General features: G+C 34.2%; 3 protein-coding genes across 4 annotated transcripts; 2 read left to right on the top strand and 1 right to left on the bottom strand.

Moving 5' to 3' along the window:
• The first annotated feature begins 2,736 nt into the window (after nt 1–2,736).
• Nucleotides 2,737–3,819, top strand: LOC108325301 (uncharacterized). Its single transcript, XM_017558350.2, has one exon. The coding sequence runs from the start codon at nt 2,857–2,859 to the stop codon at nt 3,613–3,615; it is 759 nt and encodes a 252-aa protein (XP_017413839.1). The 5' UTR covers nt 2,737–2,856; the 3' UTR covers nt 3,616–3,819.
• A 1,573-nt stretch (nt 3,820–5,392) lies between these two features.
• Nucleotides 5,393–10,333, bottom strand: LOC108324194 (putative leucine-rich repeat receptor-like serine/threonine-protein kinase At2g14440). Its single transcript, XM_017557055.2, has 8 exons — nt 9,505–10,333; nt 8,419–8,870; nt 7,548–7,683; nt 7,372–7,443; nt 7,217–7,285; nt 6,873–6,944; nt 5,839–5,910; nt 5,393–5,755 (listed from the first exon to the last, which is right to left on the bottom strand). The coding sequence occupies exons 1-8, from the start codon at nt 10,119–10,121 to the stop codon at nt 5,716–5,718; spliced, it is 1,530 nt and encodes a 509-aa protein (XP_017412544.1). The 5' UTR covers nt 10,122–10,333; the 3' UTR covers nt 5,393–5,715.
• Nucleotides 10,334–15,595: 5,262 nt separating this feature from the next.
• LOC108325986 (ARM REPEAT PROTEIN INTERACTING WITH ABF2) lies at nt 15,596–24,327 on the top strand. Of its 2 annotated transcripts, none has more exons than XM_017559173.2 (19): nt 15,596–15,948; nt 16,091–16,248; nt 18,629–18,801; nt 18,876–18,996; nt 19,066–19,140; nt 19,208–19,341; nt 19,516–19,591; nt 19,953–20,060; nt 20,397–20,525; nt 20,658–20,726; nt 20,907–20,966; nt 21,110–21,233; nt 21,339–21,478; nt 22,239–22,302; nt 22,430–22,509; nt 22,825–22,889; nt 22,995–23,112; nt 23,210–23,334; nt 23,968–24,327. In XM_017559173.2, exons 1-19 carry the CDS (start codon nt 15,702–15,704, stop codon nt 24,059–24,061), a joined length of 2,160 nt encoding a protein of 719 aa, XP_017414662.1. In that variant the 5' UTR covers nt 15,596–15,701; the 3' UTR covers nt 24,062–24,327. The 2 variants fall into 2 exon arrangements, with proteins under 2 accessions (XP_017414662.1, XP_017414663.1); XM_017559174.2 differs by having other exon boundaries at nt 15,598–15,948; nt 19,247–19,341.
• Nucleotides 24,328–27,831: the final 3,504 nt, after the last annotated feature.

The raw sequence follows: 27,831 nt of genomic DNA, 5'->3' as shown, positions 1-27,831 counted from the left end.
AAATAAAAACATTTTAATCATCACCTATCCTTATTTATTTCAAAAATTACGAAACTCTGTCTTCAACTAAATATTCTTTTTATGCTCCATTTTATCTCATTTTTCCTTTCCTTGTTCCACTTGTTTCACCCACGACAACAACAGTACAGACCAATCATTTTCTGCTCGTGTTTCTGAAGGGCAAAAAAGGAAGTTATGCATATTCATAGCCTACACCAGTGACTGATTAATCAAACATATACATGAGAGAGAGGAGCACTTAATTTGAACTTATTAAAAGAAATAACTAAGCTTGTGCTAAGAAAGTAAGGTTATATTTTCGCTTTTAATTAAAGCAAACAACATTATTAAACCCACCTAATGTCAGTCCTAGACAACATCCAGCTCAGTTTATTACGAGCTCAAGAACTTGGGTCGTAGTCAAATCGAAACATTACTTCATTTCTTTACTCTTTTATTCATAACAGCTGTGATTGACATGAATCCTCTTTAAATTAATAGAATGGTCTTATTGGTCTAAGGTCCCTTTCTCATAGAACAGTGTAGTCACATTGGCTTGTGTATCATTGGTTTTTTCTTATTATATAGTTTAAAATCATTACGTGTCATGTTTCTAGAAATTATTATATGGTTTAGAATCATTACGTGTTTGTGTTTTCAGCGAATCTCCTTTTTTTCAGTAGGAGTTGTTGCATAGTTCGGAATCATGGAATCTGTATGTGTCCATGTTTGTGGTCAATCTGTATAAAGTGTAGATGTTTTTCCTCTTGAAACGTGCACGGTGCAACGAGTTTTAGTTTCACTTTGAGGCTCTTCATGTTAAATCCACACCAACAAGACAAGCATGTGGCCCCTCTTTCTCTCAAAGCAACACATGCCTGGCTATCCCATATATGCTGAATTGGAAGGTACTACTACTAAGTTCTTGTTACATAACTCTTTACTCTTGTCTGTTACTGGCGAAGTTGGATAGTACATGCATCAATTCTGAAGGGCCCCACTTGAATGGTACAGGTCAAGGTGCCGAGAAGCAGTGATCTTTACAGTTGATGGCTAGAGGGTCTTCCTTCCCTTCTTGGTCTTTCTGCAGAACTGTAGAAGGAGATAAAGAAATTGCTGGCACTACAAAGAAACTTGAACTGTAAAGCACATATATATGTAGTGGGAGTTCAGTTGTTGAGGATAATCACTCGAGGAGCTTGAAAACATGGCATGTTGCTCTCGATTTATGGATAAAATGCTTTGAACATTAAATGTTAGAACAATCCAAAGCCATGCACTAATTGGTGAAATGTGAAATCTCACGATGTGGACTTGTTAGAAAAGGTGAAGTATTAATTGTCCTTGAATTTTGCACAAGTCTCTGCTTTGGGTAAGGATCTGCATAATTAGCAGTTTAAATTAATGAGAAATCACATGTTTAAGTATTTTGTATTTTTTGACACTGCTGTCACTTAACATTATTGTCGATCACTTCAATAATAGTCCACGGCAGGACCACAGAATGCCCAAGGATAATGTACTTATAAACAAAAGAAGCCAATGTGTAATAATTGAAAGATTTACCCCAATGTTCATTAGCTGTCAGGAATTAATTAGAGCCTCACCAAATCTTAATGGAAGCTTTTTCAAGAGCTCAACTCTTGATTTCCTCTTCTTAGGACAATAAACTCATCTGTACATTCAAAAAATAACAAACTCAACCAGCTGTGACCAACTTATTTGGAGGGCAACTTGGTCATTTCCTTCATATCTCTTCAATCTTTAACCCCAGTTGTCACATGCTCAGAAACTACTCTCATGTGCCCACATGCTTGGGACTCCTCCATGTTAAGTCCCTGCATGCAGGTGGAGTCAAAATAACAATCCTATCTTTCTTTGACCAAGCACTTTAATTCTAATATATGTGTCATCAGGATCCTTAAGCTTATTTGTCAAGCCTTAATATAACTTCAAATAATTTCATCCCCTTCTGTCTTTTCTGTATCATCTTCTGTACTGCACAAACCATTACTAAATAATCTAAAAGAAAAAGGCCTACATATCTTCACTTCTAAATGTTTACCATATTCATTCATGTAATCACATGGAGTTGTCATTTTATTTTCTGAGCTAATTCGCTTCTTTTTTTTTAATCTTTTAGCAGTTAAGGGAATCCAATGTTTGAAACATCTCTTATGCCAAACTAACATCTTTGAAATTTCAAGCATTTGAATTTTAGACTTCTTGTCCAACTTCTAACCCCACCAATATCTTCTTGCTTGATCTATTTGAACTTTCAAGTGACATTGACCACACCAAATCTATTTAGGAGTGTGCAAGTCGAGCATTATTTTATTTAAGCAGATTAAAGAGCACAGCAGCACCAAAATAAAATTATGATACTTGACAGCGTAGCATAACACCCTCCATTGAAAGATATGTACTCCTTTCCCTCTACCAATGGAATGGGAAAGTAAAATGGTAAAAAGTGATTAAACCACTCACACATACACATATTTTCAGAAAAATATTAAAGCATGCAGACACGGGGGTTGAGGCTTGCATGCAAAGAATTGCCAATGAAAAGCTTTTGTCTTTTACTTCCCAAGGCGTCCATGTGCTGTCCCTATATTCTAAACAGAACCTTAAATCACTTGTTTCGGGTTTACCAGACCATTTGATTATTATAATCTCACCGTCCTGACAGTTAAAAGAAGAGAGATTAAAAATGAAAAGCAAAATTAAAGCACTCTTCTCCCCCTTTAAAAATCACAATTCTCATGCATATGCTAGAGTAGAGCCTAAGCGCACACACCTCAGTTGCCAACAACTCCACATACAATCTCATCTCTCCGTACCCTCCAAAAGAGAACTATGGTTTCCCTTGAACCTATTGAGGGCAACCCCAGATCTAGTGATGCACCTTCAAGTCCTAGAATATCTTTCTCAGCAGAGTTCTTAGATGAGAACAACTTCATCTCCATCAGTCCAAACGCTGAGTATGAGAAAGATCAAGAGAAGGAACGTGAGAGAGCAAGGAATGCTGCTGAGTTTGAGTTCCTTTCAAACAACATGAGCAACAGCAACACAGTGTTAACTGCTGATGAGCTTTTCTTTGAAGGGAAGCTCCTACCCTTTTGGCAGATGCAGCACCTAGAGAAGCTCAGCAAGATCAGTCTCAAAACCAAGGAGGGAGAGGAAGAGGAGGAAGAGGAATTAGAAGAGGAGGCAGTGGTGAGCAACAACAAAGAAGATAGTAGTAGTAATAGTAGTAGAGTAAATTGGTTTGTAGATGATGACCCATCTCCAAGGCCACCAAAGTGCACCGTTCTTTGGAAAGAGTTGTTGAGGTTGAAGAAGCAACGTGCTTCTTCTTTGTCACCCTCTTCTTCTTCCTCGTCTTCTTCCTCTTCTGCAAGCTCACTGGGTGATGTAGCTGCGAAAGAAGGGAAAGAAGGGTCAAGGAATAACAACAAAGAGCAGCAAGTGAAGAGGGTAAAGAAAGGGTTGGAGAGAACAAGGTCAGCTACTATTAGAATTAGACCAATGATTAACGTGCCAATTTGCACACAGGTGAAAAGCAGTGCCTTGCCCCCTCTTTTCCCACTTAAGAAAGGAAAATTAGAGAGGTAAACCAAAGATGTTGCATGCCACCATGCCTATGTTTATTTGTTTAGTTTTATCCTTCGGAATAAGTTTGTTTTGGTTTTGGTTTTGGTTATTTCTTATATTTGTTCCAACAAATCATGTTGCCATGGTAGATTAGGTGTTAATTTGGGTGGATCTGAGAAATTACAATGTAAATTCTGACTTGTATAATCATTGGATTGTGCATTATTTTGGCCTGGGTTGGCAATGGCATCGTTAGTTTTGATAGATGAAGAGTAACGAGACAGTGAGTTGCAGTGAGATGCAGTAAGATGCAGGGTTCCTGAACTTGCGAGTCCCACATGGGCACCTGTCAGCCACATACATCTCATCGATCGATCAACGCAAGCAATTATTATGCACTGCTAAAATAATACATTTTTCTAAATAAAAATAAAGAGAAAGAGAAATATCAGTGTTCGCTTCTAAAGATTCACACCACGTTCAGCAATATTTGAATTCCTTGAGGGACATGTGTCAGAAATTCTACTTCAGAAGCAGATTAAACAATAATCTTTTGAATACTAGGAACACTGAATTGCAGTAATGGTACTGGAACCCAACCAAGTTCCACAAAAAAGAAGGCGATTACGCCTTCATTGTCTCATTTTGGGCTCAAAATCATACCACACGATTGATATTCAACTAATTTAGATTCTGCTGAATAAGGGTGTGATTATTTTTTTATAAGTCTGTGTAAAATTGATTTTTAATAAATATGATTTTCTAAACTTTGTTTTGAATACGATTAAATATGTTTATTTTTTTTATTTTAATAATTTGCCAGTAGTACAAATACTATACTATTTAACTAAAACTACTTAAAATTTTAATTTCAACTAAAAATTAAGTTGTATAATCAATTTTTTTAATGTAACATTATTTATCTAAAATCATATTGTCTAGTATTTTGGTATAATTTTAGATGATGCAACAAACATGTACTTGGATTAATGTGAATATCTACAACTATACAAATTCAAATATACAATTTACAGAACAAGACTCTCATTCTCTCTGTGACTAATTTTTAATATATATTAAAAATTATTGGTTATAAAGCTTAGTTTAAAAAAACATTTATTTTATACAGCATATGTCTTAATTGGATACTATATTTTAAATAAAATGTATGAAATAAACATATAACTTTTTAAAAAGAAGACCACCGAAAACACATCTTTGAAATTCAATGAAGTGTTTGGATTCACAAACTGAATTTGTAAAATTCTAAATGAAAGCCAAGCTTAACTTATGAAGCTACCTCAACCGAAATAAGTAAAAATGGGGTTTCCAATTTCGCATGGGCCATACATAAAGTAAAGGTTGAAACGTGAAAACAAAAAGTTAATTTGGGAATACAAAAGTTATTTTACCTCCTATCATTCTTATAATGTGAAAGTAAGTTTAAAGTGATTTCTCCCTCATTATCATTCAAGGGGAAACAAAATCTTTCCGTCACTTTTTTCGTACCAAATTCTCAAGCATCATCTTTTTATTATTTTATGATTATATGTTCGAGTAAACAGGCCATAAGATAAATGTTAAGATTCAAATCTCACTTTGGGTAGAAATCGATAAACAAAAAATTATGCTCATACCCACAAAATATAAAGAAATAAAAAAAAAACGGGCATAATATGCACGAACAACTGCTTTTATGTCATGTAAAAATACAAGACACGGTAATTACTCTAATATCAGAACATGATACAAATCACAGAAGTATGAAAATAGACAAAGCAAGTTATGAAAAAACAAGAAAAAACAAACCAAAATTTTCAATAAACTAATGAATAATTACTATACAAGGATTTGTATGATACAATTTCAAATAAGATCCATTTTGAAAGGAACTGAGTCAAACGACTGACCAATCTGAAAGTACACTCCAAGTTAATACAAGAAACCCGTATGTCTTCCAGCAAGGGAAGGCTGAGATGAAGTTTGATCTTCGGTTGATGAGTTGACAAAGAAGAACTTCCACCATAGAATCAGAATACTCTTCTTAAGATGTAAAAGAATAAAAATTTCTTGAAAAAACAGAATAGTCTTCATCTTTACATTGGAAGGAAATAAAATCACTCAAGATGCCGGGGGGGATAAGAAATTATTTCCAGAAGTTCTGTTGGTAATAAATAAGCGCATGTCAGTAAAACAACAACTGTGGTTGATGCTGACAATAATAAGAGATAGGTCTTTACTTACCTGACATCCAGTCCTGGTTTTCTAATGAGATTTGCTGGAATTGGACCAGTCAAATTGTTGTTCTGTAAAAATCTGCAACAAAATGGGGGACGGGGGGGCAATCATCAGTTGACATAAAACAAATATGGAAAAGAAGACAATTATAGGGACAAGTAATGGAATTGAAGAATAACTCGCAGATCTTAAGAAGGAATGACAGCCAGAATTCAAAGATACATAATTTACAAATACCAAGTACATGAGCGATACTACTAAGTTTGTGTCACTATAGAAAATCCTATTTTATTTAAAAGGACACTACAGTATTGCTTGGTAATCATTCCCTCACTCCAAGTTATCCTCGTGCTAACTTTGGCATTCGATCATGAGAAATAAAAAATTTTCCAACAAGAAAGCAAAAAGTTGTAATTTGACGAGGTGCCTGGGGGGCCAGGGATGGTAAAATTGGAGTGGCACAGTGTAGACAGAAAATAATTGTAGTGAAATAAATCTTTTAAATTCTCCAGGACATGAGTTGTAAATATAATTTCTAATTGCAATGATAGCTAGAGGTGCATGAAAGACGTAGTCAGGCATAATTGCAACTAAAGTCTACAAATATTAATAAGTAAAGTCTACTCGCAAGTGAAATTTCATAGATTGATCGAAATCAAAGTATGCGAGGATTGAACAATCAAATCTCTTATTTTTTCAATAGACATCAAATTCACTTTGTTTTTTCCTCGGCATGTTTATTTATCAGGCCAAAGCCAAAACTCAATTAGCTTTGAACAAATGTCTGTTCTGATTCTTACCAATCTAATCAAGCATCACAAAATAATGAGCAGAGATTAGTTATATAACTAAACTCATAATGATCATAATCAATATAGTTTTACAAGTTGACTTAATTTTCTAGACATAATTGAAGGTATCAAAATGTAACTGGAAAAAGGAGGCGGCTTGTAGGGAAAATTTTCCGGTATTGAAATAGCCAAAAAAAAAACACAATTTGCTTGTAACCTCTGGTAAATCTAGAATAGGGTACAACTTACACTTCTTGCAAGCTGCTGATGTTCCCTAAGGATGAGGGAATTTCTCCACTGAATTGATTGTCTTCCAAGTGCCTTGAAATAAAATAACAATATGCAAATACTGAGCTCCATGAATACATTGAAGTTTTCTTGGATTTCAAACATTTTTCGATCGTGAAAGTTGCTATAGAACACGACTACATGAGTTGTTTTATGATAAAAATAACTTGCAAAAATATGTTTGTTTCCATTAAATGAAAAATGGTAGACTAGCTACAGCCAGTGATGAGATAAATTATATGAAAAAAGAAAAACTATCATGTCATACTTAAAAATACACACACACACGTCAAGTATAAACTTACAGTGTTTCTAACATCTTTAGTGAACTGAGGTCAGGAATTTGCCCCGTTAAACTGTTATTCCCAAGCCAGCTGCAAAAGAAAGGCAATGATTTACTGATCATAAAATTTGAAATACTAAATTTCATAAAGTGATATGCGTAACTTAAAGAGCCTACATGTTAGTCAGGGCTGTCATATTGGCAACAGAGGGCGATAAAGATCCAGAAAGATCCATACCTGTCAAGTTTCTGAACGAAAACAGGAAATCATAAGTAAGCTATTCATTCACACAGCAGAATAGGACTGAAAGGACAGGATACCATGTGCTATAACAACTCAAGTCTGGTCTTACAAAGTCACTACACGGATACGTGGTCCTTCAGAACATGTGATGCCAATCCATGAGTACTGCTGAGGCATACAAGGATCACCATTCCAATCCGGGGGTGGATTTCGAAGGCTCTGTTTTACTTTTTCCAACGCAATAACTGTCAAAAGAAAGTTACCATTACTAACGCACTACAACTATGATGAAAATGTTGCGACTTAAAATAAAGAATAACCAGTCAGCAGATCCTGTTTTTTTTTTTTTGGGCCGCCAATGGCTTGCTACCATCAACCCCCAACCCCCAGAAAAACGCATTGAGAATTTCTCTTTGATATGTGAGAAGGAAAACAGAACTCGGGTTAAAATAGAGGTAATTGTCGAGTAGTAATGGCATTCGTTACACTTCTCACTACAGATTTGTCCAATTTCAAAACCTTTCTTACTAAGCTGGTGCAAGCATGACAATGAAAAAAATACTATTACAGTGACAGTATACTGACCTATTCTTATCTTCAATCATTCCCATCATTCATAAAAAAATTCGTAGCTCTATCATTCTTTAACTCGTCTCTTAAAAAAATTTATCTCTCCTTCTCGCTTAAAAAAAGTGCAAAACAAAACTCCTCTAATCCCTTTTCTCTAGAACTTTACTCAAAACTGTATCTTAATATGTTGCCGTTGTTCATATAAAGTCGTTTTAAGATTTGCAGTTTTGATTAGTGACACAAAAAACTTTAGGATATATATTGCTAGACAGTGGCACTGGACGAAGATATTTTCCATCCTGTGCGTAGAAAGTTGTATTTTCTTGTTGGCGAAGAAATAAATGTCAAACGTAAGATTGTTTCAGAAATGACCCAGAGCTAAGAAAAAAACATGAAATCAAAAGCTATACCATCTCGAGTTGAAGTTCTTCCTTTAAGTGGCAGTAGATAAAAAACTTCACCAGCATTGATTAAGGGGCCCCGAGTTGAACTTGCATCAGGGGTCAAAGTTATTGTAGTAGGACCAGAAAGAGGCCACTGGCTGGCAAATACAACACTGCCTGATGGGATCACAATCAAATTATGGTAATAAGTAATACCATTTACGCTTATGTTAAAAACTCTTGATCCAACAGTGTTGTCAGCAAAGTATAGTGCGATGTAGTATTTAGAGCTTGGAAGTAGCGCTGTAGGCCATCTCAGTTCCAAGGACTCCAATTGTTCAGATCCTACGTGCGTCTCGAATATTTTTGCAGGTGGAAGATTCCAAAAACCATAAACAGAAACATTGTCAGTGCTTGCTATGGCAGAACTACTCTGCTCAAAAGGCACCCATATACGGTCAAACTGATCATCAGGATACCTGAACAACAACAAAAAAACCCACCATTCTGCATCAGAGACCAGGGAAACAACAATTAAAAAGAACACGAAGGTAATGGTTTCATAGTAAAAAGGGAACTCGTAGAGTCCAACACATTATCCGTGATTATTTATATATGAAAATAGTTTAATTAATGAGAGTCCATATGCTACCTGATAAATTTAGAGGTTTTGGTACAATTAGTTTTGGATGAATGACTTCTCGTCATGAACTAACTGTACCAAATCTCCTAAATTTATCAGATATCGTACATTTCTTTCAACTATCAAATTAAGAAACGGCTGTATAAAAAAAATTACCTGAATTATCATTTTCATTTGTAACTGGATAACTTTATAATAAACAATTACATTAAATTAAATTATAATTCTAATTAAATTCATAAGAAAAAGTCAAATTCAACTCGGAATTTAATCCATAAGCTTCCTTAGCTGCCTTGAAAGTTGCATTGCAACCTTCTCTTAAAGGTTACTCTCTTTTTTCACCGTAGAGAAAAGAGAAAAGCAAACAAAAACTTAACATTAACTTAATTTTAAAAAAAAAAAACTAAATGAACAAAGCTACAAAAGACACTGAGTTTGAACATGGAGGGCAATGAAAAGGATAAACAAACCGAATGGGTGATCCGGAGTTTCCAAAACTGTGACGCGCAAACAATGCAAGGCCAAAGCTATTGAAGTCCGTGGTATTGTAGAGAGAATCCTCGAGAATCAAGAATTCCAAAGAAGAGATAAACGGGTCAGAATCTGTGTAAGTATTGGAACCGATGCAGAGGTTCATGATCTTCCCCTGGGCCATGAAAACTCCTTCGTAGAAGGTGGAGTTTCCGTTGGCGTAATCTCCAGTGGTGTTGACCACGCTCCAGAGGGTCCCATCGAGGATCTGGTCAAAGACGGGTGGCGAAGGGTGATCGACGCCGTTGACTCCTCCGTAGAAGTAGGTGGTACGCACCAAGTACTTTGCGCCGCGGTACGTGGGAACATTGTAGCAGTGCTTCTTGACTTGGCGAGGAAAGGAGCGAAGGGTTTGCAGAGTGGGGACGCGAACGGGAGAGGTGAGGGTTTTGGGCGAGCCCGAAGAGACGAAGCTCCAATCGGGGAGCCATGTTCGGTCATCGAATTGGGCCTCTGATTGGGCCCCGCAGTTTATGAGTAGGCCTCTGGGGGGCGCTTGGGAGAGAGAGATGGGGATGAAGAGGAGAAGGAGAAGGAGAAAGAGAAAGAGGGACATGGTGGTTGAAGTGGTTGGAATGAGAAAAATGAATGAATGAATGAATAAATGAGGTAGTTAGTTAAGATTGTGATGTTTTCGTGGTGGAGTTTGAAAGGGTCTTGGAGTTGGAGTGGTAGGAAAGAAAACACAGAAGAATGGAGAAGAAAAGAATATGAATATGGAATATGGATTGGTTATTGGTTATTGGTTATTGGTTGGAACGGGTAATGATAACGCGGGAAACAAAGTTTACTGGTCAGACACCACTACTCTAGTTGTTTTGTTGGATTAGATACACAAACAAAACATTAGTGGGATGCCGTTTTCTTCCTCTGACTCTTTCTCTTTCACTCAAACAAACATGTTTTAAATTTCTTTTCGTATCATTTTTAATGGAGTCAGAAGATGTCAAAATGATCTTGACAATGTGAGTAAGAGCCTGAGAAAAGAAATTTCTTTAGTGAATTGATTAGACGTGTTTACATTAAAGGTTCAATGATGCTGTGTGCGTGTGCAGTGCCGGCAATACGTAAAATTGTATAATTACTATTTGTTAGACAGTTATTTTTTTTAAGATAATATTGATAAGGAATATGATGACTATTATTGTGAATTATAGGACTGTATTGTATTTCCCAAAGCACATAAATAATAGAATAATATGAAAACTATACTATTTAATTTATCATTAAAGTAGTTTGTACAAAAGTAAAAGCGAAGGTTTTTTTATGTTAATGCAAAAAAAAAGTACACAATAACTTTCAATAAAAGTACATTTTATTACATTCAATGAATAAAAGAACAAACTCATTGAATGAGGGGATTCTTCATGTTTTCTTAGCGCATTCATTGCTTCACCGACTTAGTTATCTCTTGTTAAAAAATTGTTTAAAATTATAATTTTATTTTGGATTTATCTCATGCTGTTGTTTTCCATTGGCTTAAGACGGTGTGAGAAGCTCCCTCCCCTTGACTTCTAACGCATTTATCTAGGATTTTACAACTGGGAATGAGATATTAAATTTCAGTGTAATTTGCAATGTAATGTATATTTGGAATTGTCTTTCTAAATTATATTACAAATTGTATATCTGCTTAATTAAGAAAAATTATATTTTAATATAATATACGTGTTATTTTTTTATTAAGTTTAAGATACGTCGTCATAACAAACAATAAATAGTAAATTAGTATAAAAATGACTGTATGAAAATATTGTAAAAAATTATAATAAAATATTTTTTTCTTTACCTTTCCATCTGTGATAATGGACAAGCATTTACTATATCTTGTGACCAAACTCACCTTCCCATAATTTTTAGCCCATGCTCCTTCCAGAATGTCATTATTTTTTCCAATACCAGTGAAACAACTTCACCAAACACCACTAAACGACAAATCAAATCAAAATTCTACAATACGACATAGTGGATGATTTTGCTTATAGATCATTGAATCGAGCAAGAACATGATCGAATTTTTTACAAGAATCAGGGAGACAAAGAACATAGGAATTGTAACATTCCAATGGATATTTAGATCGCCCACACGGCCAACAAGCTCAACAAAATCACTGATAAGATTTGTGAAATCCTCCTGCAAATTTTGCTTATAATGTAACTTAAATTTTGCACTACGAATCTTATAATCCAAATATAAAAACAGATTTTACAATTTAAAATATGAATTTAATATTTTGAATTATATAATCAGATATAATTTTCTTCTATGATTTTTAGAGTATATAATCTGAAATATAAAAATTTTGGTTTTTTTATTTAAGATTGTATAATCCAAAATAATTACGATGATGCATCTGGAACTTAAATTCCGTATAAAGGTATAATTAGTATTTCAAAAATTACAGGATTCAGGAAAATCATACTGGATGGGGAAGAACTAAAAGGATCTCAAATGGAAAAGAAGAAATTCCCTTTATTTCTTTTCTTAATAGGTGGTGTACCTCACCACCATTAGTTCTTTTTTTTCTTCTTGTCCTCTCTTTTGCAGGGCGAATCACAAAACACGTCATGCTCATGATTATATGATTTCTTTTTTAATCTTATTGGATTTAATAACATTTTTTAATAATATTTTGATAATAAATTATATATTATTTCATTAGTATGTATATTTAAAATGTATTAATGATGATCTATCACATAAACCATTGTAAAAAATAAAAAAGAAAAAGTTATTGTAAAAACTTTTTCCTTTACTATTTCCCTCCTCTTTCCCGCCTCTAGCATTTTGAACTATTCAACTTCTTTCTCACATTAAGCCTCTAGCATTTTTAACTATTCAACTTTTACTAACACATGTTTATTAATATTTTATTTTTCTCTGCAGCTGGATGTGTTTACTTTGTACAATTATATTTAAGTTTAAAAATATTGAGGACCTCTTTAAAATTAAAATTTACAAAAGAAAAATAGATAGTAAATTATACTCGAATTTCTATACTTTTTTAAGAGATACTTGTTTCATATGAAAATAAGTTCATGTGTTTAAAACTTAAAGAAGATTTTGTAGTATTTTTTAAACTTAAAAGGTGTAAGTAAAAAGAAGAATGATGGAAGTTCCTTGTAAAGTTTTCACATAATTAACATTAACATTTATTTGTAAGATAAGACATGAGATTATAAAACTTATATGAGAAATTAACATTAATTTTGAAATTCTACAAAAAAAAAAAACAATGATGAATATTAAACAAGGAGTGTAAAAGCTTCACTTAAAATTAGTAACATTTTACTGTTAAAGTGGGAGAGTTGATTTTCTTTGTAATATGTTAAGAACGTGTAATAGATAGATTTCTCTTAAATAACTCTGACAAACGAACTAAAGTCAACTTGTAAATGATGAATGCCAATAAATAAAAATGTTGAGAAGTAAGTCCTCAAAACTTGAATGATTATATTTGTTAAATAAAAGAGGATTCTAAAATTAACTTCTTTAACAATATAATGTTAAATTGTGATTCTTTTTTCACAACCAAGTTCATAATTTTAATAACACGTAATAATTAAGAAAGATGGTTAAAATAATAAATAGTTAAACTAACTTGAGTTATAAATAATAAATGTTAGAAGGTGATTAGTATGTATCTACGACTCTAAAAATTTAAATTGTTTTATGAGTGTAAAATTGTGAACCGTAATTCACACCTTAATTTTTTAATTAGACCGAAGCGAATATATTCTTCTCTGTATTTTTGTTGGGAAGCAATTTGGTATGCAAAATTGAATTTATAGACTCGTCTTAGATTAGCCTTTCATTTTCTTTTTCTTTTAAATACTTTATTAATGTGAGTACGTCCAATTTCAAATATTTATAAGTATATTAGTCACTATATTTTCCTACATCTTGTATCTGATTATTTCTTTAATTGTTCATCGATATAAATGTACTTATTTTGTTATTCTTGAAATTTTCTTACGTTATCAATATGTATAATTTGTGGTTATAAATGTATTCCTTGTAATAGTTCATTTTACGCTATATTTTATCCTTGAGACAAAGCTACATTTGCTTCTTTAAAAATAAAAAGTAAGTATTTTTGCACCAAACAAAACAAAACTTTCATGAAAAACAATTAATTTTTGTTAAATAATTTTAGAAATTAAATCGATTAACATAGACAATTATTGGAAATTTTAAACATTTATTTTGAATATTTCAGAATTTGGACGATACAAAATGTTTAATTGAAAATGAGTATCGCAGAATCACTTTTCTAATTCCGGGTTTGTGAAACCATATTCCATGTATATACATGTTCAATTTGTTTATACTTAATCTGAAAATTATATCCATTTCACATATTTTATTCATTATTCTCTAACATTGGCAATCTTTATTCATTTTTTAATAAAGTTACATACTCTCTGTGCTGTTTTTTTTTTTACGTATGAACCAAATACAATCATTAAAAACAAGAAAGTAAGGAACATGCACAACAGAAAAGTGAAATATTTGAAAGAAGCAAGGATTACTACTACCCTCAAAGGAGGTCTATGCAATCAAATCACAATATAGAATCAACAAATAATTGTAAAGTTGAAAATTGATGCCTTAGCAGTCAAACCTCTTGCTAGAGACTAAATCCAATTAGTAGGAATAAAGTCAAATATTAAATTAAATATTAAAATCAAATTGATTTTATTTATATGTTTAATTTGGATATTTTTTTTAATAAAAATTCTAACTACTTAAAAATATATCAATACCTATTAATGAATCATATATTTCAACGTTTATTTAATTGACAGAAAGATAGAGTCACACCTTTACAATAGCTAGTTTTTATTTTGCAACCATTTCTTTACCGTTTGACTAAGTTTTTAAACTTTTTTATTAAAAGTTAGTTGAAGAATTTATTTCTAGTTCTGAAAATGCGATCTTAATTATACTTCTTATTTTTCTCCAGAACAGCAGAAATAAAAAAAAATGAAAACACTGTATTTTATCAACACAGATAAAAAATTCGTGTGCAATGATAACTGATGATCACACGTGTCTATCAGCACACTATAACTGATTTTCAAAACTATTAGTCAATTATTTATTTCAAACACCCATCTCAAAATTGATTTTCATGACCAAAATAATTGACTATCCATATAATTCTGAAATTGATAATCCAACATGCCCCTCACTCCTTTGTTACAAAATAAAATAAAATTAGAGTTCACAAGGATCAAATCTTATGCTCAATAACTTAAGCTAATTTAACTTGAACCATTGCACCACATTGATTTATCAACGATGTAACATGGTACCTTTGAATAAAAATTTTCACGAAAAGAACAGAATGAATAAACAAAACATTTTTACTTTTACATAATTTACAATTATTTATATATAAATTACTTTATTTAAAAAAACTCTTTTATATTGATTTAATTAAAAAGTAATTTAAATTTATACGTAAATCAATTTTAGTTTCTAAAAAGGTTTATTTTACTTTATTTTTACTTTTTTGAGTATTTGCAAATAAATTTATCTGTACTTTTGTTTGTTTGCATATTTTGTATATTTTATGTCTGTGTATTCACACGTGTTCAGCAAGTATTTAAATATTGAATTAGTGATCCAGGAATCTGTTGGAGCATATAAGTTTCTTCAAGTTTTATAGCATTGATCCAATGTCTAACAATTGACTATTCGTATATTTATAATCGTTTTTCATAGTTCCAAAGGAGATTTTAACTGAATAAAGTATTATTTAATTTAGTCATTTTTATTCTTTAAAACTAAAAACAGATAAGGCAGCTTCATTTTAATTGATTATTATAAAAATGTCTGCTGATTTTTCGTACTTAAAAAAAAGTGTATTGTTGAGTGTTCGGCTTTGCCTCAATCCAGACCCAAAATGATGTGGCCGGTTCAAAGCCAGACACCTCTGTTATCAAAGTGAGTGTGCGTGCTCTTTTTTCTTTTTTCTTTTTTTCATTCTTACTTTACATTTCCCAAAATACCCTTCTACATGTCATCCGTTCAAATCTCCAATTGCATTTCTCACCCCCTCCTCTCTTTCTCGCACCAGACAGAGCAAACACTCTGTTCTCAGAACCTTCTTTGCTTTTTCTCTCGTTCATGGAGCTCCAGAGGCGCCAAGATCAGAGTCTTTCCCAGCGGAAGGGTCAAAAGCGGAAGCTCGACGAGGAACAGCACGACGAAAGGCAGATCTCGGCGGCGCCGTCCACCGCCGCCGAGCGAGCGGCGCTCCTCTGCGACGTCGGAGAACAGGTGAGCATCCTCGAGTCGAGTTTCACGTGGAACGAAGCGGATCGATCCGCGGCCAAACGCGCTACTCACGCGCTCGCCGATCTCGCGAAGAATGGTAAATCGATGCCTCCGATCTCGCCGTGTCTCGCTGCGTTCGTTTGGATTGCGGTTGCGGTGTGCTGTTTCTTCTTCTGTGTTTCCTCGTGTCGGTTGCATGTCCGTGTGTATAAATCGATTGGTGTTGGTTGTGTTTGCAGAGGAAGTGGTGAACCTGATTGTTGAAGGAGGCGCGATTCCTGCGTTGGTGAAGCATCTTCAGGCGCCGCCTCTGATTGACCGTGTCCAGAAGCCATTGCCATTCGAGCACGAGGTTGAGAAGGGGAGCGCTTTCGCATTAGGACTCCTTGCCGTCAAGGTGATTTCATTTTCTCTAACTGTTATTTTCGATTTTATTCCATATTTAATCGTCTACGCTTCGTAGGTCTTAGCTTGTTTAGTTTGGTACTTCATAATTTGGATAGATGATTCTTCGTGTTCTGCAAATTTGGAATTATGAGTGTAATTTTGGTTGTAGCTTGATTTCAAGTTTTGTAATGTTGAATTCGCTTTTGAGTGTTGTTTATTTATTCATTTATTTATGCATTTTAACATGGAATGCTGTTCCATTTTTTGTTTGTTTAATGGTGCGAGTCATATAATACTTGTAAGTGTTGCACTTGTGAAAGTCTCTTTTTCTTTTGTTTATATTTAACTGAAAATTCGAAGTCCAACACAATAGTAATTATTTTTTTGTCATTTATACTCTTATCTCTCACTTAATATTTAATTAGTTTACGTATATGCATTTATAGTGATATAGAAATGAGAATAAATATTTTATTCAAGTTAAAAAATATGCATTTCTTGGGTTATCCAAAAAATGTCCAAAAAGAAACTAAGGGAGTAATATTAGAGACAGTCTTAAAGATCATGCCTGATGGTGTAATTTGTAGGTTGGGTTTGCTAGATAATCCCTTTGATTATGTTTAAAGGCCTTAAATATTAGTAAATTTCAATTATCTCAATTTTATTTAATGTTATTATTTAAAAGGTATCCTTACATTTAAACTTGGGCACCAATTTCCAATAAATATGACTGGTGGGAATTTAAAGGATGTATTTATTTATTTTATGAAATTAAGAACATTAAATCAACTTAATTAAGATTCTTAATTAGTGAGTATAGCATAGTACTTTCTGGTCTTCTATTAACGTTATCACATACCAATTAAAGTAATTAATTCAGCTGAACTTTTTGAAAAATGTTACCAGTTTACCTTCTAAAATGAACCTTATAATAAGGGTTCGATTGAGTGTTTGTTTTTATTGCACGATTAATTGCAATGTGGTACAATGGATTGTTTTTGGGCATGACACATGAATATGGCTAGAATCTTAAGAATCGTGATTTGCTGTTGAAGCACACCTCGGAGCCAGCAAATCCTGCAGCACTCATGGTAGTTAATCACAAAATCGGATGTTGCTGCCCTCCAAACCTGCAACTTCAGTGCTTCGGTTCAGTGTCCTGCTCTCATGGCTGTGCATCTTTTTTGTGGGTAGAAGGGAGATGACACATTCAAAACCCTAATTCTAAACGACAGTGTCCTTGGTTTCTTTTTTACTTTTAGTAACTGTTGTCTTTATGTTCTAGCACAAGATAAACTGTGTTTGGGCTTGGGATGACATTTTTTATATAACACGTGATTACAGTGCATCTAAATTTGATTTTTTAATTTGATTTTTCCAAGTGTTGACTAAAAGAGATAAAAAAAAAGTCTTACATGAATGAGGGTCCATATTGAGTTAATTACCTGCTGGTTGGTAGGAATCATTTATTTATAAAGGATTGAGTTTTGTGTTTATGCAATCTGTTTTTCTCAAAGCTGGTTGAATCATGTAGTCTACCAAAAATTTACCCTTTCTATATTGTTTTGATGGTAGTCAGCGGTGGTGGAACTTGGCTGAAGATTTTGAGAGAACAAAAATTATAGGGTTTATCTGGATAAGTTAGTTAGGGAGGGGGGGAAGAGGATGTGCCAATTCTTGAAAACTGAGGGATCTGCTAATTTTACGATATTATTTCTGGATTTTGGATACTTATTTAAGTATTGGATGAAAACTTGTTTAAAAAATTTAAATGATCATTAATTGAATGAAATTCAATATATTGGATGAAGGTTAGAAGTAAGGAATGGAGATGTTCTTAAACATTGTACTTGATACAAAAACCACTTTATTTAATAGATTGTCAATTGGTGGTGGGTTGAATTCTTATGAAATTCTTAATTAAAGCAAATGTCCCACATAGATTAGAAAAACAAATAAATTTGGAGAAGGGGGATGGCGAGACTGTTCCCTTTGGTCCTGATGGAGATTCACCATTGAAAGCCAGTCTGGTCTACTAGGTCCATAATTTTTGTTTGGAACTGTAGGAAGTGTGTGAGATACTACTGATTTCTAAAGGGAAATTTATGTATCCGGTTTGTCAATCACAAGATTAATTTAGTGTTGGTTGTAGGATGTGAATATAGAAGCATTGACCATCTTTTTTGTAACTATGGTGAAGCCCAACACGTGCAGTGACTAGGACTAATGACTGAGTCATGTTTAAGGGGAGTTTGAATTGTGTATGTATATGACATATATTTTTAGATTTACTTGTACTTTTCTTCCTTTTCTCTTCTGACATATTTCTTGTATCTGTTAAAAAGAATATAATTGCTAAACTGCTATTTTATTTGAAATGCTTTCTACAGCCAGAGCATCAACAGCTCATTGTTGACAGTGGTGCCTTAATACATCTTGTTGATCTTTTAAAGAGGCACAAGGATGGCTTAACATCTCGTGCTATTAATAGTCTCATTCGCAGGGCTGCAGATGCTATTACTAATCTTGCTCATGAAAACAGCAGCATTAAAACCCGTGTCAGGTTTTACCTTCTTCTAAGGTTATCATATTTAAATTTTGGATTTGTTCTCAATATTATCTTGATTTGGTCTGTAGGATGGAAGGTGGAATTCCACCACTTGTTCATTTGCTTGATTTTGCCGATGCAAAGGTACAAAGAGCAGCTGCTGGTGCACTACGAACTCTTGCTTTTAAAAATGATGAAAATAAAAATCAGGTAAGTTGTTGCTGGAAGTTGTGGTTTGGATATTTTACAAACAAGTCACACAACATGATGATTTTCCAGATTGTTGAATGCAATGCTCTCCCAACTTTGATTTTAATGCTACGTTCTGAAGATGCTGCTGTTCATTATGAAGCGGTGAGGTTAACAAATTTTAATAATAAATGCAAGACTCTTGCAATAGTTTTCAGCTCTATCTTTGCAGGTATCTTATGTGGCACATGCTATGAATTTGATATACCAGGTTGGTGTGATTGGAAATCTAGTGCACTCTTCACCTAATATAAAGAAAGAAGTTCTTCTCGCTGGAGCTTTACAGCCAGTTATTGGATTACTTAGGTTTATCCCCAATTCTGGACCCTGATAAACTGCACTGCCCCTTCCCTCTCTACCCTGAACATGTTTTGTTATTATTATGTGGTCATTTTTTTTCTGGCAATAATATTCTATCAAACGTGTTCCCTGAAAGCTATCTTCCGTTTAACAAATATAATGTTATACTTTATTTAACAGTTCCTGCTGCTCTGAAAGCCAGAGAGAAGCAGCCTTGTTACTTGGACAATTTGCAGCAACTGATTCAGACTGTAAGGTAAGCGTAAGCTTCAGAATGTAAAGGACTAAAGTAAAGCTTGAATTGGGTGGATAACTCCAGTTTTCAAGTTTAAATCGCTTAATATTACACACACACACACATAAATAGTCCCCTTTTATACTTGTATGCCTGAATTGTGAGGAGGGGGAGATAAGAAACAATTCATAACTGAACTTTAGGTGAAGCAATCGTTTGGTGACATTCCTATTTCCAATTTGATTGTTTTGTATTATTTATTTCTTGTTAAATAAGATTGATGGTAATAGAGTACTGAACAGTATAGTTGCTTCTCTTATGATGTATCATATATCATTTTCTTTTGACCTTAGTGTTTACTGTCTGTGCTGCTTGATTTTAGGTTCACATTGTACAGAGGGGTGCTGTCCAACCATTGATAGAAATGCTTCAGTCATCTGATGTACAACTCAGGGAAATGTCAGCATTTGCGTTGGGAAGATTAGCCCAGGTTATTCCCTTTCTTTTTTTCCTTTTTTCCGTTTATAATTTACTTGCATTAGTTTGAATATAAAGTTCCATTATGTCCTGGAAATAAGTTAGTAGCATATTTCTGTGCAGGATAGTATTTGGATCTGTAACACATTCAATGTATTTCCATGTTCTCATTAATTCTCGTATAGTTATATGTGGCTTATCTCTGAAATCATCTTAGTGATATATCACACCTTTTTATATAAAGCTAATATGACCTATGTCCATTTGCATGTTGAACTTCTGGTTCTTCTTAACAACATATGCATTTCTTTTGGTTGAATATAAATATACATTTTTTTGTTGATTTCAGGACACACATAACCAAGCTGGTATTGCTCACAATGGTGGCTTAGTGCCATTGCTCAAGCTTCTTGACTCAAAAAATGGGTCTTTGCAACATAATGCTGCTTTTGCTTTATACGGCCTTGCAGACAATGAGGTATGAGACAAACTGAATTTGTTTGAAATGAAGATTTTCTGTCTTAATTGCTTAAAAAGCTTGTTACTTTGAGACTTAAATTAATTAACTATTCTCTGTTTTTGGGGTTATTTATTTTATTTTGTCCCATAGGATAATGTGTCCGATTTCATTAGGGTAGGTGGAGTTCAGAGGCTGCAAGATGGAGAATTTATTGTTCAAGTAAGCTTTCTCTTTACTACATACCGTAGCTTTGATTTATAGTTTCCACTTTCACCCTTTGATGCCTTTACTATAAAAAATTAAAATACTTAGTGATTTCATTTGAATATTTGTAATTGAAGGGAAATAGATTTATCTTAAGACCAATATAGACCTTTATGGAATTGATTTCTATTGCAGGCAACTAAAGATTGTGTTGCCAAGACGTTGAAAAGATTAGAGGAGAAGATTCAGGGCCGGGTAAAATGTCATATTCATGATACTTTCTGCTTTTGGTTGTTAATACTTGATATCTTCAAAATGATGGGGGCTCTACTGATTACTATTGATTGCCAGTTTTGTAGTATTCAAATTTGTAATGTGATGTTTTTTCCCTTTTATAGGTTTTGAACCATTTGTTATATCTTATGCGAGTTTCAGAAAAGGGTTGTCAAAGGCGAGTCGCATTGGCTCTTGCACATCTTTGTTCTGCAGATGATCAGAGAAAATTTTTTATTGATCACTATGGTGTGTATCTTAGTAAATGTTTTTTCATGGGTTTGGTTCTCATCGTTTATTGTTTTACAAACTCCTTTTTGTATTTGTTTTCAAGTTGATCATCTGTCCATGCAGGTCTTGAGTTGCTTATAGGGCTTCTTGGATCATCCAGCTCTAAGCAGCAACTTGATGGTGCCGTGGCTTTATGCAAGTTGGCCAATAAAGCATCCACCTTGTCTCCTGTTGATGCTCCTCCTCTTTCTCCAACGCCACAGGTAAATCCAGTTGGCTTATCATCAGTTTTCACAATTTCACAGCATAGAATTTTAATTATAAAAGAATGTTTTCACAAGTTTTATTTTTCCTTCAACTTTCCTTTAACGGTATGTGAAATTGTTGTTGCATCCGCTGTTATATGCTTAAAATTTCTTCACAGGTAAGATCTTTATACACACTTTGTATACTCACTCAATTAGGTAGGAATTGTAATTTGCTTATATGAATGTAACATCTGTCTAGAAATACTTTTTATTTAAAATTTCTTTAAACCCTGGTGTAATATTAAGTAGTCAGTAGCCAATAACAATTTATAATAGATTTATATTATTTGTATATGATATTGTTAGACTGAATAAATAATAGTTAGTTTGTACAGCTGTTAGCTTTTACAGCTGTCAGCTATTATTAACAATAGCTTTTGTTATAAACGGTGCCTATAAATAATTCTGTGCTCTTATTTCAAGTGAGCAGAAACCATAAAATTTCAGTTTGTTCCTCTTGTTTGTTTTCTCTAAAAGATATTTTATGATGACCAATGACATGACTATATAAATACGTGGTCTATTGAATATAACGAGCATCTAATGATCTAACAGCCAGCAGTCATCTTGATCAATGCTTGCTGTTTTACATGCTTGCCACTTGCATAAGAATCCTGATGCCAAGTTCCTCTTCACTCTGCCTTGTCTAAATAATTCTGATATAAGCTTTTCTAAAAGCTGGTATGTTTATGATCAACTACTATTTATCTTGCAGGTATATTTAGGAGAGCAGTATGTGAACAATGCTACATTGTCTGACGTTACATTTTTGGTTGAAGGTTGATGCTTTTTGTCCTCACTGTTTCATTCTTAAAATTGTAGCTTGAAAAACTACCTTCCCTAAGATGTGTTGTAGCTTCAGTTGACCCGTGTAGTGAACTTGGTGATCTTTGTTCTTCGTTGCAGGCAAACAATTTTATGCACATAGAATTTGTCTACTTGCATCTTCGGATGCATTTCGTGCAATGTTTGACGGTGGTTACAGGGTGAGTTTATTATATTCAGTTTCACCCATGAATAATCTTTCTCCTTCACCCCACCTCTAAAGCCACACCAAATAAGGATATTATCACAAGAAACAATTCTTGTAATTCCTTTACATTATTACAAAATAAGAGTGTTAGTCAAAAAAGTTACTCCTTTGTTGACTCTACTTGGTTTCATGAGATATTTATTTATCATCTATGGTTTTTACTGCTGATTTAAACGATGGATCTAATATTAAGTAAGTAATTACCAAAATATATATTTTAATTTGAAGCATAAAGTGGTATGTAAACATGTGTTTTATTGCATGCCAGGAGAAGGAGGCAAGAGACATAGAGATTCCAAATATTAGATGGGAAGTTTTTGAGTTGATGATGAGGTCTACTAAATTCTGCAGTCTTGTGATCTATTAAAGTTGGTCTGTGAATGCTTGTAATAATTTCTGGACATCTTATATCTCGTTGTTTGTTTGATATCTATCCAGATTTGTGTATTGTGGATCAGTTGATGTCACTCTGGATATTGCTCAAGATCTTCTTCGAGCAGCGGATCAATATCTTTTGGAAGGACTTAAGAGACTCTGTGAATACACAATTGCACAGGTGAGCTAGGAAAATCAGTTTTATATATGTATGTTTCCTTGTACCAAACATTAGACTTGAAAGTGGGCTCCTCGTTACCCTATGTTTTTTCTCCCAGGATATATCACTAGAGAATGTTTCAAGTATGTACGAGCTTTCAGAAGCCTTCAATGCAATACCACTGAGGCATGCATGCATCCTTTTTATCTTGGAGCAATTTGATAAATTGAGTGCAAGGCCAGGGTATTGATCTGATTTCCTAATTTACTGTTTTTACATCTTGTGGGCGTCTACTTAGCTATGATGTCTTAATAGCTGTGTATAAGAACTTGGTCATCTGGTTTAGTACTGTTGTGCGTGCTGTTTCGTGAAGAATGTTGTTGACCTAAAAGGAAATTTGGATCTTGAGACTTGAATAATGTCACTGATCTATTTTTTATTTTTATCATCATAATGTTTTGATTTAATTAAACAGTCATATCCCCCGGTGTCACTGGTGAAAATAGCAAGTATTCAAGCCTATTGTATCCAAAAATCAGTAAGAAAGAGTCCTTTGGAAACATAGATATTCGATGCATACTGTAAAGCAATGTTTTACTGTGGTTTTGGGCGGGGGGTGGGGGGATGTAGATGACTATGTATTCCATTTCACATTCAAGCAGCAAGTAGAAGGTTTATTTGTATGGTTGTTTTTCTTGTACCGTATTCAGACCAGATACGAGGGATTTAGTATTTTTATATATGGCCATCTTCTGTTTATACACAATCCTGTTTTGTAAATAGTTTGAAATAAACAGGATAATCAGCATCAAGACATTTTTTTTTTGGCTGACTAATTCTTCACCTTATGTTTCTGTTTACACTAATTGTTTGCAGGCACTCTCTTCTGATTCAGCGTGTAATACCAGAGATCCGAAATTACTTTGTTAAAGCACTTACAAAGGCCAACTCCCATAACAACCGACTGTAGTATGCACCCATTCTATACCCTTGACCTCTAACCGATGGTGTTGTACAGAATGTAGTAGTGTTATTCCTTTTTTTGTACCAGGAAGGGGTCTCCTGTTTGTGATATACAACTCGGCTAAAAGAAATACCTAATGACCGAGTCGTGCTTCTTTTATTTTTAAACGAGGTGTAAGCCCCTGTTGGTCTGTAATTTCATTATCATAGATATAGCAAATATGACCTTCACGAACATTTTTTATCTCATGCAATGTGATGGTTATGACTTAATGTTCTTCTCTCAGATGCCTACGTTCAGGAAATGACCATTGTTAACTTCATGATTGTAGGTGTAAAAATATTTTTCCCAATGTATATATGGACAAAATTATAGGTTTCTGCAAGGAAATTGTGCTGCTGGGGTAACTTCTGCCAGACTGTCAAATCCTCACATTTGACATGGAAATTTGTTTTAAATTATTGTTGCGAATATACTTCATTTCAATATTTGGACGTTGAAGGCACTTTTCTGATGCTTCTAAATAATTTTCCTATTATGCATCAAGTCAGCAACCCTTAATATTGTTCTTGATTAATGTTTGAGAAGAGAAGTCTGTGAAAATATTTCGTTTATTTTTATAAAAGGAATGGAAATCAAAAAAAGAAAAACTGAAACAACGCAACGCTAAACCAATCCTATAAGAGGTAAGATGCCATCTGGAATATCATCCTATTTTTCATTTCAAGCTGCTTGTTGAAATATGTATGTTTTGGTCTCGGGAAATATGTTCACAAGAGCATTTCCGACACCGACGGATTTGTTCCTGAATTTCCCAAAGAATTTTGCTGTATTTATGAAAGTTAATTAATTTCTTTTGGTTTCCATTTATGGAAGACGTTAAATACTTCCAAATACTTCGTTTCACAAATAATACTTTGATCATTCTTGGGAATACAAATTCCATCTTCCACCTCATCTGTCACAATTCCCGCCATACCCATCCTCTTGCGTCTGATATAAAACCACCACCTACAGTTAGTTTAACAAAAGGATGAACAGGCCATCTATGTAAGGGCCTGAAAAATATAGGGCTGTTGAGCCTTAGGTTGGGGCAGCCAGGTCCATAAAACTAAAGACACCATGACTTTAGAAAGGATTTTTTCCAATCTAAGCTCATTGTCCAACTTTTTCTTCTTTCTCTAAACTCTGATCTCTCCTTCTTGCTCTGCCTTCTCTCTATCCATTCACACATTTCAATCGTTGCATTGTCAAATAGGTGGTGTTCTTTCGTTCACGGAGTTGAGAGCTTTCCATCCATCCTATTAGTTTCTGCTTTGGACGGGTAAGTCAGTTTCTCCATCTCTCTTGAACCTAGGGCATGCAACTTTACTGGTTGCATGCAGCCGGTAGCTTTTCCCTTTTGTTTTCCTGTTCATGCTAGCTCTAAGAGTTGTACTCTATGGTGGTTTGTAGGTTCTGTGAAACTTGTTTCTGTGCGAGGGTTACTGTTTCGGGGCTTCTTCTAAAGTGTTGTACTTGTAACCACCAAGGTAAGGGGAGCTAATTGTTTTCTTGAAATTATTTCTTGAATCTGCTTTGTAAATGAATGCATGTTGACTGCTGCACTGATGTGTTGTTGGATTGTATTTTATATTTTAAGCATGTTGGATGTTATGAACTGAAATGTGTGGTTAGTGAGACTGTAGTTGTTTTTTGGGAATCCTTTTGGATGAACGAAAGGGGCTGTAAATAGAACATGTAGGGAGGGAATAGGGTGAGATTTCTGCTTAGTGTCAATTTGATAAACAGGTTCAATAGTTAGGCAGAAGGTCTAGGTTAGTTTAAGGGAAGTGAGGTACTGAAATTGGGCATTTGGGGTCTAGAGCATAATAAGACAATTTGGACGACTTAGATGGGTTAAATGAAACTTGTTAAGTACATAAGGAAGGTCTAAAACATGTTAAAAACAACAGAATGGATCTTAAGTCATTAGGTTGTTAATTTAAATGTTCTAGAGAGTGAAGTGCGTCTTGATCACTTGAAAATCATTAGAGGAATGTTAGGAATCACATAAACAAGCTTAACTGGGACATAATCACGATCTAGAGGACTTAGAAAATGGGAAAGAGGACTATAATTGGTCTAGAGGGTGCAAGGGAGCATAATCTGCAGAATTGGGCATTCTACAGACTATGCAGAGTCGCTAGGCGAGTTGTCTCGCATAGCGAGACCCTGTAGAGGGCGCTCACTGTCTGAGTCATTCGTTGTGCGAGTTGGTGCGCTATGCGAATAACCAGAGAGTGCTGCTCTCTGTTTGTGGATTTGCCTGGCGAATCCTGTCGCTATGCGACTTGTGGGGTCTGGAACCACCCCCTTTTAATTCGAGAGGCGAGTGGGGCGCATAGTAAGAGCTTTAAGGGGGTTGGTCTCTGTCTGGGCTCTCGCATAGTGACTTGAGTGCGCTATGCGAGAGGTTTGAAGTTTGATGCATGTTGCGAGTTAATTCGCTATGCGAATTAGGGGGTGCGCTGTGCGAGATCCTTTTGTCTCGCCTTGCGCATAGGGTGCGCTGTGCGAACCTTTTCGGTCCAGTCTTCTCTTTTGTTCTTGCTTTGGGTGAACCAAGTGTGTGAAATGATTGAAATACATAGTATGATGGTAGTAATGTTATTGAACTGATAGTATGTGATGGTATGACACATGTTTGGTGGTGAAGTATAACAAGTATGGTTGATGGACGTAATTCCATGATCTTCAAGGAGAAGATCCATGGTGGTGCCCTTAGTTGTTTAGAATGAAAGTAGGAGTTCAGTCTTGGGGGTCATCCTGAAACTCCAATGGTCTTTCTTCTCACATAGAGAGGATTGAACCATGTGGTGAGGAGTAGCAGGAGGTCTTAGTCTTGGGTGCTTCGAGTATGGCTTAAGGTGAGTGATAATGGACTAACCTCGTGAGTGTGGTAGGGTGGGGGAACCCAAGTTTCATAAGCCACCACGAGTGCAAGACCCGCCATAGCTCAACTATCATTCTAAAGTCCGGACGAGTCAAGTTTAGTACTCAACATGTTAGGATGTGTGTTTACCCTGCTTGATTGAAGTTAACTCTTGCATGCATATTGTCATATTGTATGCTTTTTATATAATTAGCTCACCCTTACTTGTTTGTGTTGTTTGTGTATGATTCCTTTTGCGATGATCATTCACTTGGATGAGAGCAGATGACAAGGAGGTTTCTTTAGAGACAACTTTGGAGGAAGACGGCAATGCTGTAGTTTAGGCTTCCTAGGGTTTTCTTAGTCATATGATCGTCTCTTTAAGTTTACAGTTTAGACCCTTTTTATTAAAGTTGAAATTTTAAAGCTTTTTGAAAATGACTGTAATTCTAATTACTCCTGACTGCTTTTCTATATTATGTACAATGATGTCTTTATTATATATGTTTTTCTATATAATTGGGACGTCACAGTTTATCTGTTGCAGGTGTATTTAATCTTATGGTTATAATGAATAACTCTTGAAATTGGTAATTTACCTTTTTTTTTTAAAACCTTATGTTGAATGAGAAATTTAGTTTTTAAGGTAGTGCATTCATTAACTTCAAATAAATAATTAATATTAATAAAGTTAAGTTGTTGAAACGTTTATTTTCCACTCCAAAGTCACGGACAAATTTGATTAAAAAGAGGATAAAATATTAGCAGTATAGAGATTTAATCTTTAATGCACATATTTCAGATTTTTTCTAACCTTAACTATATTTTAAAATATAAAAATTAACAAAAAATTGTACAAATG

This window comes from Vigna angularis, chromosome 3, assembly GCF_016808095.1.
Source record: "Vigna angularis cultivar LongXiaoDou No.4 chromosome 3, ASM1680809v1, whole genome shotgun sequence".
In the NCBI taxonomy this organism is placed as follows: Eukaryota; Viridiplantae; Streptophyta; class Magnoliopsida; order Fabales; family Fabaceae; genus Vigna; species Vigna angularis.
This window is presented reverse-complemented; position numbering and strand designations above follow the sequence as displayed.

Excerpts from the sequence above, each read along its gene's own strand:
- LOC108325301 (XM_017558350.2), top strand. The coding sequence starts at position 2,857 with ATGGTTTCCCTTGAACCTATTGAGGGCAACCCCAGATCTAGTGATGCA.
- LOC108324194 (XM_017557055.2), bottom strand. The coding sequence starts at position 10,121 with ATGTCCCTCTTTCTCTTTCTCCTTCTCCTTCTCCTCTTCATCCCCATC. Across the intron at positions 5,911-6,872 it reads ATCAGCAGCTTGCAAGAAGT|ATTTTTACAGAACAACAATT; the intron begins GTAAGTTGTACC and ends ATTTTGTTGCAG. Across the intron at positions 5,756-5,838 it reads AAACCAGGACTGGATGTCAG|AACTTCTGGAAATAATTTCT; the intron begins GTAAGTAAAGAC and ends TATTACCAACAG.
- LOC108325986 (XM_017559173.2), top strand. The coding sequence starts at position 15,702 with ATGGAGCTCCAGAGGCGCCAAGATCAGAGTCTTTCCCAGCGGAAGGGT. Across the intron at positions 16,249-18,628 it reads TAGGACTCCTTGCCGTCAAG|CCAGAGCATCAACAGCTCAT; the intron begins GTGATTTCATTT and ends TGCTTTCTACAG. Across the intron at positions 20,967-21,109 it reads AGGAGAAGATTCAGGGCCGG|GTTTTGAACCATTTGTTATA; the intron begins GTAAAATGTCAT and ends TCCCTTTTATAG.